The 13,147-nt window shown below is 36.6% G+C and overlaps 1 protein-coding gene across 5 annotated transcripts in view; it reads right to left on the bottom strand.

Moving 5' to 3' along the window:
- Positions 1-13,147, bottom strand: part of PUM2 (pumilio RNA-binding family member 2) — a 64,540-nt gene that overhangs the window by 38,637 nt on the left and 12,756 nt on the right. For 2 of the 5 annotated variants that reach the window (XM_009885317.1, XM_009885318.1), the window contains exons 1-5: positions 9,098-9,160; positions 7,063-7,065; positions 2,890-2,995; positions 2,405-2,592; positions 1,585-1,757 (exon numbers count right to left, since the gene is read on the bottom strand). In XM_009885317.1, coding sequence (XP_009883619.1) covers positions 1,585-1,757; positions 2,405-2,592; positions 2,890-2,995; positions 7,063-7,065; positions 9,098-9,148 — 521 coding nt within the window. In that variant the 5' untranslated portion in view covers positions 9,149-9,160. Of the gene's footprint in view, positions 1-1,584; positions 1,758-2,404; positions 2,593-2,889; positions 2,996-7,062; positions 7,066-9,097; positions 9,167-13,147 lie in introns of those variants that run through there. The other 3 variants (XM_009885316.1, XM_009885315.1, XM_009885313.1) reach the window with 2 other exon arrangements.

The following is a 13,147-nucleotide window of genomic DNA, read 5'->3' as shown; positions in this document are numbered from 1 at the left end:
TATAACATATTGGCTACCATCTAAGTATCTTCGCTAGCAACTGTGTCTTGCTCAATGTACAAACTTGAGTTTGAGGCCACTTAATATTCTTATTCTTCCCAAGTGACATACAATATCAACAAAACAAAGAACAAAAGCAAACAAGGCAGTTATTTCAGTACATATTTTAGTTTAAAATAGCTTTAAGTACAATAAAAATACCAGGAGGAGGACAGGACAAAGTTTCTTTGTTTACCTAATATAGGTTGCTCCTTATATTGTTGCTGTTCTGTTGCTATAGTTAAAGTTGTGTCAATACTTCAATTATAAACCTGTTTGGAGGGCTTTATACCACCACTTTATACGGCCCATTTAAATTAGATGGCCCCCTTTTTTTTTTTTTTTTTTAGAGAGAGAGAGGTTTACTGGCTTTGGATGCTTTTTTGCACTTATGTATTTTTAAATAATTTCTCTCTTTAAATAATACAAAAGGTACTTTACAAGCAACTATTTCAAAATTGAAATAGATACTGGTAAAGCAAAGCAGGACAACATTTATTCTGTATTTTCTACATACGATATTGAAGGTAACTTTGTTTATAGTGCATATTGTGGCATGCATCCGAAAGGAGCTAATTTGAGCTCTCTAATATGCTTGGTATTATATTATTTCCAATAATATGTCTTGAAAAATAGACTTGAAGAATCCCTCCTTAGTTTCAGGTAAATACATTTTTTAAAGGGTAGGAAATACTTACGTATGGGATTCAAACATGCATTTTAATATACTCGTTCAATTATGAACTAATGAAACCACAACTATTCGGTCACATTCATCACATTAATACAAATTTATGAGCAGCACTCTAGTTTTCTGATCTTGTTAATTTTTCTGTATGACAGTTACAAATGCATGACAGTCATTTAAAAAACAAAGATTAGTCCTTTAAAAATATCCAATTTAAATTGCAGCTTAGTATTAGGAAAAAACAGTCTGGCTGTGCTGTCATATAGGAGTTCAGCTCAAAAGCTCGAGTTTGGTCCATTTTTTTTTTCCCTAAGAAAACAACCAAACCACAACACCATTCTATACTGCGCATAGGTGACATTTAACTATGTGAATAGGGAAATACATTGTTTCTCCTTAGTCAAATAAATGCTTTCTATAAAGAGTTTTGTGGGGAAATAACTGTGTTAGGTTGTGGTATCCACTAGCAAAATTAGAAGGAAAATTAAAATTCTGTAGGACTTACTCTCTACAACAACAATCAGATGCAAAAGTTAGAGTATTAAAAAGAAGCAGAGAGAGAAAGGAATTTAGTTTGAAATTAAAAGGGTTAAAGTTTTCATCCCTCTTTAATTCACCACATTTTAAAGGTACCCATTTACTTTGAATAATTACTATAAGATGAATTTGTCTCATGAGAAGTGACACACACATTAATGACATCCTAAGAAACATGTGGCACAGTGGGAAAGGGAGGACGTGAGGTAGGAAGAATCAGTCTGCAGCTGGGTAATGTTTAAAGCTGACACACAAACCAGAATTGTAATAATGCCCTTAAGAGACATGCTTGTCTTCTTGAGAAACAGTTAAAAGCTTACTTAAAATCTTTGCAATCGGCATCCATTCCATTTGGCAAACCTCTGCCATTTATTTTAGTAACATCCTCATCATCTCCTTGTTTAAGATCTCTGTTTTTGTCCTCCTCAAATGGAGAAGCCTTGCCTTTCTGATCTCCTTTCTCAGGTCCATCTGTTTCAGCATCTCTAGTGCCCTGAGGAAAAAGAATCTGTTTGATTCTGAATATTGAACAGAACACAATAGGAGCACCACAAGGTGACCTAATTCTACACTACAGTGCACGTAAACAATACAAACAGTTTGTTTTCAATGAAATTGCATTTGGTGGGTAACTTGGTCATCAAGTTTCAACCACATGCAATTAATAACTGCCAAAATGTGAAAAGGAATGCCAAGATTTATAATGGAAGAGCTAACTCAACCTTAACTATAGCGGTGCTGTTAAAGCAGTAACACGTCGAATTAGATAAAGTTTATTTTATACAGTTAAAACATCTAGCACAAAACAAACCCGTATGGAAACATAGAATAGGAAGATCTAGAATAAACCCATCGCATATTTTAAGTTAAAGTATTTGCAATTTTTTTCCTACCTTTATTTAAAGGTATTAGGAAAGTACTTTTTTGTTGCTGTTGTTAAAGACAGCTATTTAGTCAAGATTCCCAAACCACTTCCCTCTTCTGCCCCCTCCAACCAAGGAAGACAGACAGATATCAACTACACACTTCCTTCTAAAAAGGAGAGTTAAAGGAAAATGGACAAATATAGTAGAAATTATAACCATAAGACAGTAAGACCATAATAGGTAACTAGCAAGCTTAACACACCGCATTACTTACAAAAGCTCCTTTCCTAAACCGGGAATCCAGTTTATCAGCTGGAGAGGAACTTAACACATATTCTACCATGCTCACTCCAAGGCCACCACTTTCTGATCGTGGAGACAATACAGCATTTACTTCACTGTTTCCATGAAAACCCTGTCCAGGCTTTCTCTGTACCATAATAGGTTGGGACATAGAATGGTCTGTTAAAAACAAATAAATAAAGAGAACTATTGTATATTTTTAAGTACAACTTGTAATGTTTTTGTATTTCATTACACAGACAATATTAAACAAGACCAAGATTAAATGAAATAAAAAATTACGAATTCCATTTTCAAAAAGTGTTATTGACACACAACCACTAATGCAGTATATGTTTTCACAATTAAAGGAAAATAAAATTTAATATACAATTAAAATGTATAATATTAATTTAGTCTGAAATAACATTTAGTAAACATGACTGATTTTTCAATACATATACATCAATCACTTACGAGGAGTTCCCCATGCAGTCTCTCTCCACTCATCACCAAGGAATATCCCTTTTTGTCCATCTTTTGCTGAATCATCAGGTTCCCAAAACTTTTTGGCAGGTAAAAGCTGTTCCAAAAGAAAAAATGTTTTTATTTCAAATATGTTTATAAATGGCCAAAATAGCAATACTATTAAGAGGATATGCAAGTAATTCATTTTAGATACCCAAGTCAGCTTTACATAAGGAAGCAAGGAAGCACGCATTGCCAAGGAATAATTATAAACACTTAAAAGTTACATTCTGTTATTGAAGCTTATGCTGTATAAAGGAATTGCTCAAATCACTTTGAGACCGAGATTCTGAAGTTATGAGGGAAACATACAGAATATAGAAGCAGCTGTGAAAAAAGCTAATAAAATTAGAATCATAGAATAGAATAGGTTGGGTTCGAAGGGACCTTTCAACATCATGTAGTCCAACCTCCACTGCAATGAGCAGGGACACTTCCCACTAGATCAGGTTGCTCAACGCCCCATCCAGCCTGGCCTTGAACACTTCCAGGGATGGGGTATCCACAACTTCTCTGGGCAACCTGTTCCAGTGTCTCACCACCCTCAGCGTAAAAAAATTCTTCCCGAGTCGGAATCTTCCCTATTTTAGTTTAAAACTGTTACCCCTTGTCCTATCGCAACAGGCCCTGCTAAAAAGTCTGTCCCCATCTTTCCTGTAGGCCCTTTTAATTACTTAAAGGGTGCAATAAGGTCTCCCTGAAGCCTTCTCTTCTCCAGGCTGAACAGCCCCAATTCTCTCAGATTCTCCTCACAGGAGAGGTGCTCCAGCCCTCGGATCATTTTTGTGGCCCTCCTCTGGACCCACTCCAACAGGTCCATGTCTTTCCTGTGCTGACAGCTCCAGAGCTGGATGCAGTACTCCAGGTGGGGTCTCACCAGAGCAGAGTAGAGGGGCAGAACCACCTCCCTCGACCTGCTGGCCACGCTTCTTGTGATACAGCCCAAGATACGGTTGGCTTTCTGGGCTGTGAGCACACATTGATGGATCATGCCCAGCTTTTCATCCACCAGTACCACCAAGTTCTTCTCGGCAGAGCTGCTCTCAATCCCTTCATCCCCCAGCCTGTATTGATACTGGGGGTTGCCCTGACCCAGGTGCAGGACTACACTTGGCCTTGTTGAACCTCATGAGGTTCACACAGGCCCACTTCTCCAGCAGCCTCTGGGTGGCGTCCTGTCCCTCAGGCGTGTCAACCACAGCACTCAGCTTGGTGTTGTCCCCAAACCGCCTGAGGGTGCACTCGATCCCACTATCTGTGTCATTGATGAAGATATTAAACAGTACTGGTCCCAATATGGGACCAGTAATTAATTAAAATTAATCCTGTGTTAAACAAGTCAATCCTATCAGAAACTTTAACTAACACTGCCTTCTTTCTATGTTGGCTTAAAAGCTTGGCCTTTACCTAATACTATCGTGATAACCAGAAGCAGCAGCAGTTCATTGTAAAGTTCTTTTCACTTAGAAATGCATCATGTTCCAAATTTTAGAACTAAACTCATGTGGTGGCTAGTCAGTTCCTTTAGACCATAGGGATCTGCTGGTTACAAATCTGTGACATTCAAATTTGAAGTTCAACAGCCCAACAATTTCATTTAGCTGTATGGTTTGTTGGTTTTGTTGTTTGGTTTGTTTTTTTTTTTTAAACACTCTGCTTTAGAAGTAGTGATGAAAGTCAGATTTGACTACTTCTGTCTTTGAGGACAGAAAATTTAGTGCAACATAACAAACAGCACACAAACAAAAATACCTCAAATGTCATCATTCTTTTTACTCCTATTTTACTCCTTTTACTTTATTCCTCTAACTTATCCCATTGGTAGCAGTACAACTGCCAAACTCCATGTATCACATTTTCTCTTGAATATGTAATTAAAAAACTGTATTTTCAGACTATATATTACAAAGTTTACAAGGTCCGTCAACCAAAGCTACAATGAAGCCAACTTGCAAAAATAATACGGAAAAGCTCTGAAGATAGCAATGTAATCCATCAAATTTTGCAAAATGTAACGATCGATTCAAAATTTTAGATTTTGAGAATTTATGAAAACACAAATGTAATTTGATAAAGCTTTGTTCGCAATAAACAAGTATGTTGTTTCTCCTGCTACTTGACTAAAAAACCCTTTTGAACTTCACAGCTGCTTAGCATGACCCTTGATGAAACTACTAACAAGAGTATTTTTTTTTCTAGGTTATTTCTTAACATAGCGTTGAAAGAGCCGAAAAACAGCTTAAAGAAGAGGCTAAGACTGCCATTAACAGGCCACAATATTAACACTGAAAGAGAGGTGACAAGAGCTCCTGTGGCATAACTTAAGGATTGCTGATTGCTGTTTTTCTGTGCTGCGCAGAGCTCTTAGCAGAAAAAGTATTTGATCAGCTAACCTGTTGAAATCCCTGGGTTCCTCGGATAAATTAATTAACACAGAAGGACCCAGGGTAGAGGATGATAAACAGCCAAAGCTCAACAAAACTCTAGGAATTATGCTTTCAAGAGTGTTATACTCTTATGACCTGCCCTGACAAAGACGCCATCTTTCTCAATACATCACCAGGTGTCAACTACAGATACTTTGGGAGCACCAGGGTATTACGTTTACCCCAAATTTAAGGGATTGAGTTAGCCATCAGAGGACGAAGAAATAGATTAATGGAATCTTACCACTGCATTTCACCTACAAGCAAAAGATTAGACATTTCAGAAGCATTCTACTCATCCTTTTTAGCTTTATACTGTAGCAAGTTTGCAATACTACTTATTTTTCATGTTGTAGGATAGCGGTAGAACAGAAAGCAAGCATTTCATGGTCTCTATGAAATCTTGGTTTTGAGAAAGAGAATCCCATTTTATTTTAAATGCAGCCTAAGACAAATTCAAATGTGTCCAGCTGAGATGAGAGCTATGAGAAATACATTGTGGAACTCAAAAAATAAAATAAAAAAAATGAGTACTTTTCAGAAAATGAAAACGTTGTTTCTCTTTAACAGGCAGGAAAAAAAACCCACTTGATTAGTTCTACTGAAAAAGACTTAATCAAGTAGTAGTCATCACAAATTACTACAAGCAGCTAAAATCATGCTTTACCCTTTGATAACATGCATTTTGGTCAATACTTCCTGCGTTTAATCCAATAAAAAAACAACTTTACAAAGATATATCCAACTCTAATTCAGAATAATGGAAAAAGATTGCCCTTTTTCTTACTAAGCTCTTCCAACACTATGAAAAAGTCTCTTTTTCAGTATCAGCATTGATCCCTGTTATGTCTCTGCCAGATGAACAAAGCCCTTTTCTATGCATAGATAATAACCAATTATGCTAGAGCTGCCTCTTAACCAGCTCTCTGATAAAGTAACTGCACAGTCTCGATTACTGACTCTTGAATTAAAGTTTTTTTTTTATTTTATCTACTTTTAAGAGCAGAAATTATTCCTACAGAGCCTTCTACAATTCCTCCGAATGAAGTTTTGACACCAGAAACGGATACATTGTCCCCAAAATGAAATTTGTGTATGCTTTGACTCTAAGTTTCTATAAGATTAGACATTATAAAAAAAAAAAAAAGATTTAATTTTATATTCTGTTTGGCAATTAATTTTATGCATGCTTGTATTAGGTCACACTAAAGGTCCTGAAGCCCACTATGCTGGCCTTGAAATAGCAAACAACAGATGCCTAGAGAAGAGAAATAGCACCATGTGTCAGTATTTCTTCAGAATATTACTACGACCTTAAGGGTCATGATAGCTTTCAGGAGCCGGAGCCAGAAGCATCATTTGTGTTTAACCAATCTAACAGCTAAAATTTTAGGAGACATTTAGAGAGAGATGCCTGCAATACAGCAGATCTGCTATTAAAACTTTAGTCTGTTTCTTTACAGAATAAATTAACATAGAATTGCAAGACAGAAACAGATCAAGGAAACAGTACATCTGGTTCGTGTTATGCTGTCCTATTCCCGATACTGACTGATACCAGGCTCCATCTGAATGCAGCTCAGATGGATAGCTTCACAGAAGGATTTCCAGTACACATTATTTCCAAAATGTGTTATGGTACAATGAAAACAGATTTCATACTATATTCCTTTCCAGTGGAACATGGAAGAGATACTTGCTTGACAATTCACAGACAGTCTTGATTTTAGTAATGATGTGAAAAGTAAGACTTAACAGCCTCCTAATGTCAAGTATGATTCCCAGTCGGGGAAAAAAAAAGACCAAGAAGGATTACAATTATGAACAAGAAATTAATTTCAGTTGAGAGAAAAATTGATCCAGACAGAGAAAATGAGGAAAAGAACAACTTCCCAAAAGCTCAAAGTAGATCACTTGACATGACCTGCCTTTCACACCTTTCAAAGTAGACAGAGGGTGGCATGTAACAACATACAACTACCAACTGTAGCTTTCAAGGGTATTTATGAAGACATTTCCTTTAATATTTTGGAAGGTTATAATCAAAAAGAAGGTTAAAACAGCCACGGAATCTATTCCAGATCTACTTTATTGTTGCACAATACATTTAAGAAAATTACTGAGTAAGTCAACCTAGCTATGTGAACCTGTATTACCTCAAGATAACTGCAAGAGAGCACTAAAATTAAAGACATAATAATCTAGTAAGTGCAGGGTCACAACATAGTATCAATTTCTGATGCTGTATTACTGTACCAGAACTCTGGCTTTTTTTTTTTGAGGGGTGGGGTGTTATTTTGCTTTTCTTTTAAAAAAAAAATAAATCTTCACAGATCCACAGAATACCATGAAAACAAACAAACAAAATCATAATCATGCAGAAATATCTCCCTCAATCTGAGACAACCTAAAACAAAGACCTGTATGAGCAGCCATACACACCTCAACTTAATTCCCAGGCATTTGTGCCATCCGTCACTTTCACTGCTTTCAGTCTTTCAGAGTACTTCATGGGTAGCAAACATACAAACACCAATATAAATTTTACCCATCCACTCAATCATACTGTTGGTACTATCACAGACACCTCACTAACACCTTTACCTTTCAAAAGAAGTTTTAAGAGCTGGGGGGGGTGGGGGGGGTGAAAGCAAGCATATCCAGTGTAGTTACTCAGCTTTCAAAAGAACAGGGCTTCATCTATTACTGCTTTTTCACATGGGACATGGTTCACGGAAGTCAAGATGAAACAAAAATTGCTGAAAAGCCAACTGATTGGTTAAATGCTTCATCAAAGTAAAAAAATCAAGTAACAATAGCCATGTGTCAATCCCAGAAACATTCAGCAACTAGAACATGGCATTTTTCATCAATGAGTTATTGTTTCTGTAGAAATCACAGTCCTATCATCATTTTAAGAAAGTTAAGCTGAAATATTGTCAGTGGTTCAATTATCAGCTGAATTAGGTAAATAACCAGCAAGACAAAAGGATCAGTATTTGAAATCTTAGGTCAATGTGGATTTATTTCATCACTATGTCCTGTGAGGTCAAGTAACTATAATGCATGTTGATTCTTTCTAAACAGTTCAGGGAACTGCTTTTGAAGGCCCTAAGTCACCATCCATGATCTTAATCCACCCCCCCCGAGTACTCCAAGTTGGAAAAAAAAAAACCAACCACCAAACAAACCAAACCAATCAAAAAAGTCCTCCTTCCCTCTAGCTAAATTATACAATAGCTCTCTTCACCCTGGTCAAAATCATCTTTTAGGGAGTAATTACCAGTTAAAAAAAAAAAAAAAGTAAATTACCACACATTTCTGCTAGAGTATGCCAGTTTCACTTTTTCTGGAGCCAAACCTTTTTCAGATCCAAGCCTCTTTGGCTTCTCTGAGGTCATAAGCAATTCTTTCACTAGCTTAGATACAGTGACCCTGAAAACATGCCTCGTTTCATAGAATTGCACAAACTTTGCACAAACAAATTCCCCTCTGTCACTTCCCCAAGAGTATCAGTCATCTAGTAAGACAGTCGATCCAGTCAACAATCATCCCAGTGTTCTTGCAAAGTACTTAGTTTATCTTCACCTTAGAGCAGAAGTCCTCAGTTGCCTGAAAAATCAACTTGGTCTTAAGAGAAGCTTTTTGCTTCTTCTCCTATTATTTAAGACTTCTTAAATTGTATCAACATTTCCAAATCACCAACTGGCTTTTCAGCCTTCAATAATTACCTCTCCCATTCCCCGAGATTCTAGGGCAAGAGCTTGAAACTCATGATTCATCTCATCCACAGATCGAACCTGCAGTGGGAAAAACAGAAGAGCGATCCATTAGTCAAATATATTTTCAAAAGTTGAGTTTGTAATACTCCACAAGATTTCTGACAATTGGAAGCACACACAAAATTTGCTACTCAATCTAGATTCAATATGAGCTTAGATTTCATGAACAGATACAGTTAGTGACCAATTTAATGATCCATGCCAATATAATAATATGCAAGAAATTCCAAGAGACTTGCAATTTTTAATCTTCATATATCTGGATGGGTATCACTCACTATAGAAACAATGACCAATATTACATTTGCAACAAATGCAAAGAAAAAGTGAAATTAAAGATTTGGACATAGACTATCATTTGGAAAGGAGATGAGCCACTGCACACAATGCTACTGAGTCCACTTAGCAGCAAACAAAGGAAATCTTAAAAGACAAGTCACAAAAGCTACTAGCAATACGTTGCTTTTAAAATCTAGTAACTGACTGCATTATTACAATTTCTCGTAATTTCTTCCAGGAAATAGCACTCTTCCTTCTCTGTGTGTTGTCTTTTTTTGTTTGTTGTAAATATGAGAGGTGTATTTCTAAAGCAAGATTTGTTGCTGCAACAAACCACCTCCTTTTCCATGGCATGCAGACACAATGCACTGGCTGCATTTCTGGCCGCGAACCACAAGGAGTTTTCAAAGCCATGACAAACTTAGAAAAACAAATAAAAAAGGGAAATTCAGACTTGTTTCTCCCCTTCCCTTCTTTCTCAACAGTGAGATGCAGCAGGGAAAAATGGTATTAAAGTTCAAAGTAAAATTAAAGTTCCCCTCCCCATGCCAGTCTCTCCTAAGGAGCTAATTTCACCCAGTAAACCCAACTGTTTACATTAACAAATAAAACACAATGAAGTTACTCCACACAGCTGATAACACATTAAGATCACTTTTCAAAAACCACTCAAATACTAGGCAAAGCAACAATCTAGTGCTTTTAATGTTCTGGCGTAAACAACTTCTCCAATTCTTTCTCAGCATTCTCAAAATGTTCTTTTCTCAAAATATTGTTATTGCCCCATAATCATTATAAGCCATTAACTTCTGAAGCTGAGTGTCTCTGTACTTTTGAAGAAGAAATTTCACAGCTCAAAGAAATGTTCCCTCAGAAAGAACAGTATTTTATTTAAGATGGATTCTGAAACCAATTCCCAACAATTTCAGTGAGCTACTGAACAGTAAATTTAGTTTCACAGTGACTTACGGGGGCGGGAGGGAAATCAGCACCTCGACTTTTTTTTCCAGTGATGCTGACATTTAAGTCAATTAGGTTATTTTATTCTTTCAAAAACTGAAAGCAGATTTTCATGTATCCTTAGAAAAGCTACAGGTATTTTTTCAAAATAATTAAAAAATAGATTTTTTTAAATTTATGTGAAAGATTCTCTTTTTTTATTAGCTCTGAGGGATAATCAAATCTTTGTGCATGCATAAAGAAAAAATAACGGTAGAAGAGGAATTATTTAGAAAGAAAAATCAGAAATTCAAATTTTGAAGACTTCTGAATTTAGATATTACAGCTTCTGGAAACAGAATTTCTTCTATAGCTGGTTGAGAGCGTTGATTATCTTACCATAAGCCGCTCCCTATGCTGATGTAATGCGCTTTAGTCTCAGTTACAATCAAATAGTAAATTAGATACTTCTGTCTCAAAAGGTAGTTTGGGTCTAACAGTATCTCTAAACCAAACTTGTAGCTAATACTTGCCATACTGAATTTACCATAAACACTACCTAAATCACGGTTAAATACAAACCAACCAAACTTGAAAGATGTTTAAGTTTTTTGGTTGTGGGTTGTCTGTTTTTTGTTTTGTTTTTTAATTTGTGGTAGTGGCGGTTTTGTTTGGTTTTTTGTTTTGTTTTGGTTTTTTTTCCTACTGCAAGATCTAATACCAAATGCTTATTTTTCATAATCCAGCAAAGTTCAAAAACATGGCCACACACACTTCCAAGTCTCTAAGAAAAGGCAATCCAATAATCAGGGTAATAGCACAGCTAACTCCTTTTCTTCCTGAGCAGTTCAGAGCCAACTCTAAGAAACTGAAGTCTTCTGAAACTGTAAATAAACTTTAGTACTCTGAACATTTTGCTCACTGGCCCCTTTCTTACAAACATGAATTTAAAGTTAATGTTATCTATTGGCACCTGCAACAAGAGAAATAATACAGTCCTTTTCCTGTAGCAAAGAGCCTCCATTTCTGTTTCCATCAAAAACAGCAGCCCACAAAATCCCATCCCATATTGTAAAGACATGTTTCACAGATCAGTTTAGAGTCTGGAGAAAATACAAGCAGCACTAATATCTTCTGAAGATCTGCCTTCTTCAATGCTAGCCCTATCACTACAAAAACAGAAGAAAACATCCTGTATAATAACAACCAAGCTACATCTACTACATATAAAGACATGCCCTCTCCCCGCAGGAGAAACTCTGGTTAGAATTATCTGCATTACCAGGAAGTTTTATTTTCTCTAATTCAGTGCCAACATTTACCTAATTCATACGCTCCAGAAAGAAACATTTTTATTTTATACCTTTTTAACCTCAAATTCAGTACATTCAAAAAAGAATGCCTCTATTTTTATTTATCCCCTGTCATCTGGAATAATTCACAAATCAAAAGGGAGGCCTATGAAACATACTGCTCAACATTTACAATTATTTCCTGGTTTTGGTTGATTACATTTTTTTTCCTTTTTTTTTTTTTTTTTTTTTGCCTCCCCCAACATTACTCTTGAAGACTCCTCTTTCTCCATTTACCACCTACCTGCTTTTGGGATTACTTGTTAGATCTAATCTTAGTTTTCAGGAGTTGAATGCTTATGAGCCTCTCCAACTAAGAGAAGCTGGCAACAGTTCCACATTTCTGATACAGATCAGCTCATTCCACTGGGCCCCCAAATTATGCACAAACAGATACTACACACCAAAGTAGTCTTTAGGTATACAATTCCTCACACACTACTGTTAAATAGGTAGAATAGTTTAAACATATCCATGAACTTTTCCCCTTTGACACACCGATAGACAACTCCGATCTTTTCCCCATTCCACAGAAACTGGATAGAACATACCAGCATGTATTAGTCCATTTTTCATTCCTAATGCTGTGATGAGTTTTTAACAGAGTAAAAACAAAATTCTATTTTTTTAGTACTTTCTTTATTCCTAAAGTTTACACTCTTCCCCTGAAATTCACAAAATAATTTATTTTAAATGAAGAGTCCTACACAAAAACCTTCCTTTACTCTGTCAAAACTCCCAGTGATATTAGTTATCTCATTTCTTTATTTCACTGCTACCTCACACTATGTCCCCAATGCAATCCTCATGCTGAATGCTGCATCGTTCAACCAACAAATTGAGCTCATGACAGAGCTGAGCACATCCAGCCAGCTACTAATGAACAGAACAGTCCTCCCATCCTTCCCCCCAACAGCTGTTACCACTTCCCTTGCAATGAACTTGGTAATCATCAAGTAAAAGGTTTGATCCAGAAGGTTTTTTCCCTTCTTTTTCCACGCATAAGAATTTCACAGATCAGCCAGCTGACCCGGCTAAAACACCACAGCGGCGAGACCACTAGATTTGACACGGGGGAAGCAACAAGGAGAAACCGGTGTGGAGCAAGGTGGGGTAGGAGCACCCGCTCAGCAGCAGCTAGATGACAAACCAGCAACACGAAACCGTGTCCCGACATAACTCAGGACAGAATTCAGGAGACAGACTGTAGATTGAACAGTCATCTAGGATTACCACAAGAAACACTGCTCAAAATAATATCCATTTCTGGAATCCAGGCACCCAGATCCACATCTAGGGACAAGTACTCTCTCCAATAACACTGAATCCTGCTGGAAATAAGCTTCCAACCATTTTATGGCAAAAACAAAGTCATCCCCTTTGAAAAAAGGACTTGGAGAAAAATAATAAAACAACAAAAAAAATATGA

The sequence above is a fragment of the Charadrius vociferus genome, unplaced genomic scaffold, assembly GCF_000708025.1.
Source record: "Charadrius vociferus isolate BGI_N301 unplaced genomic scaffold, ASM70802v2 scaffold173, whole genome shotgun sequence".
In the NCBI taxonomy this organism is placed as follows: Eukaryota; Metazoa; Chordata; class Aves; order Charadriiformes; family Charadriidae; genus Charadrius; species Charadrius vociferus.
Note: the sequence above shows the minus strand (reverse complement) of the source record. Positions and strands in the feature narration are given on the sequence as shown.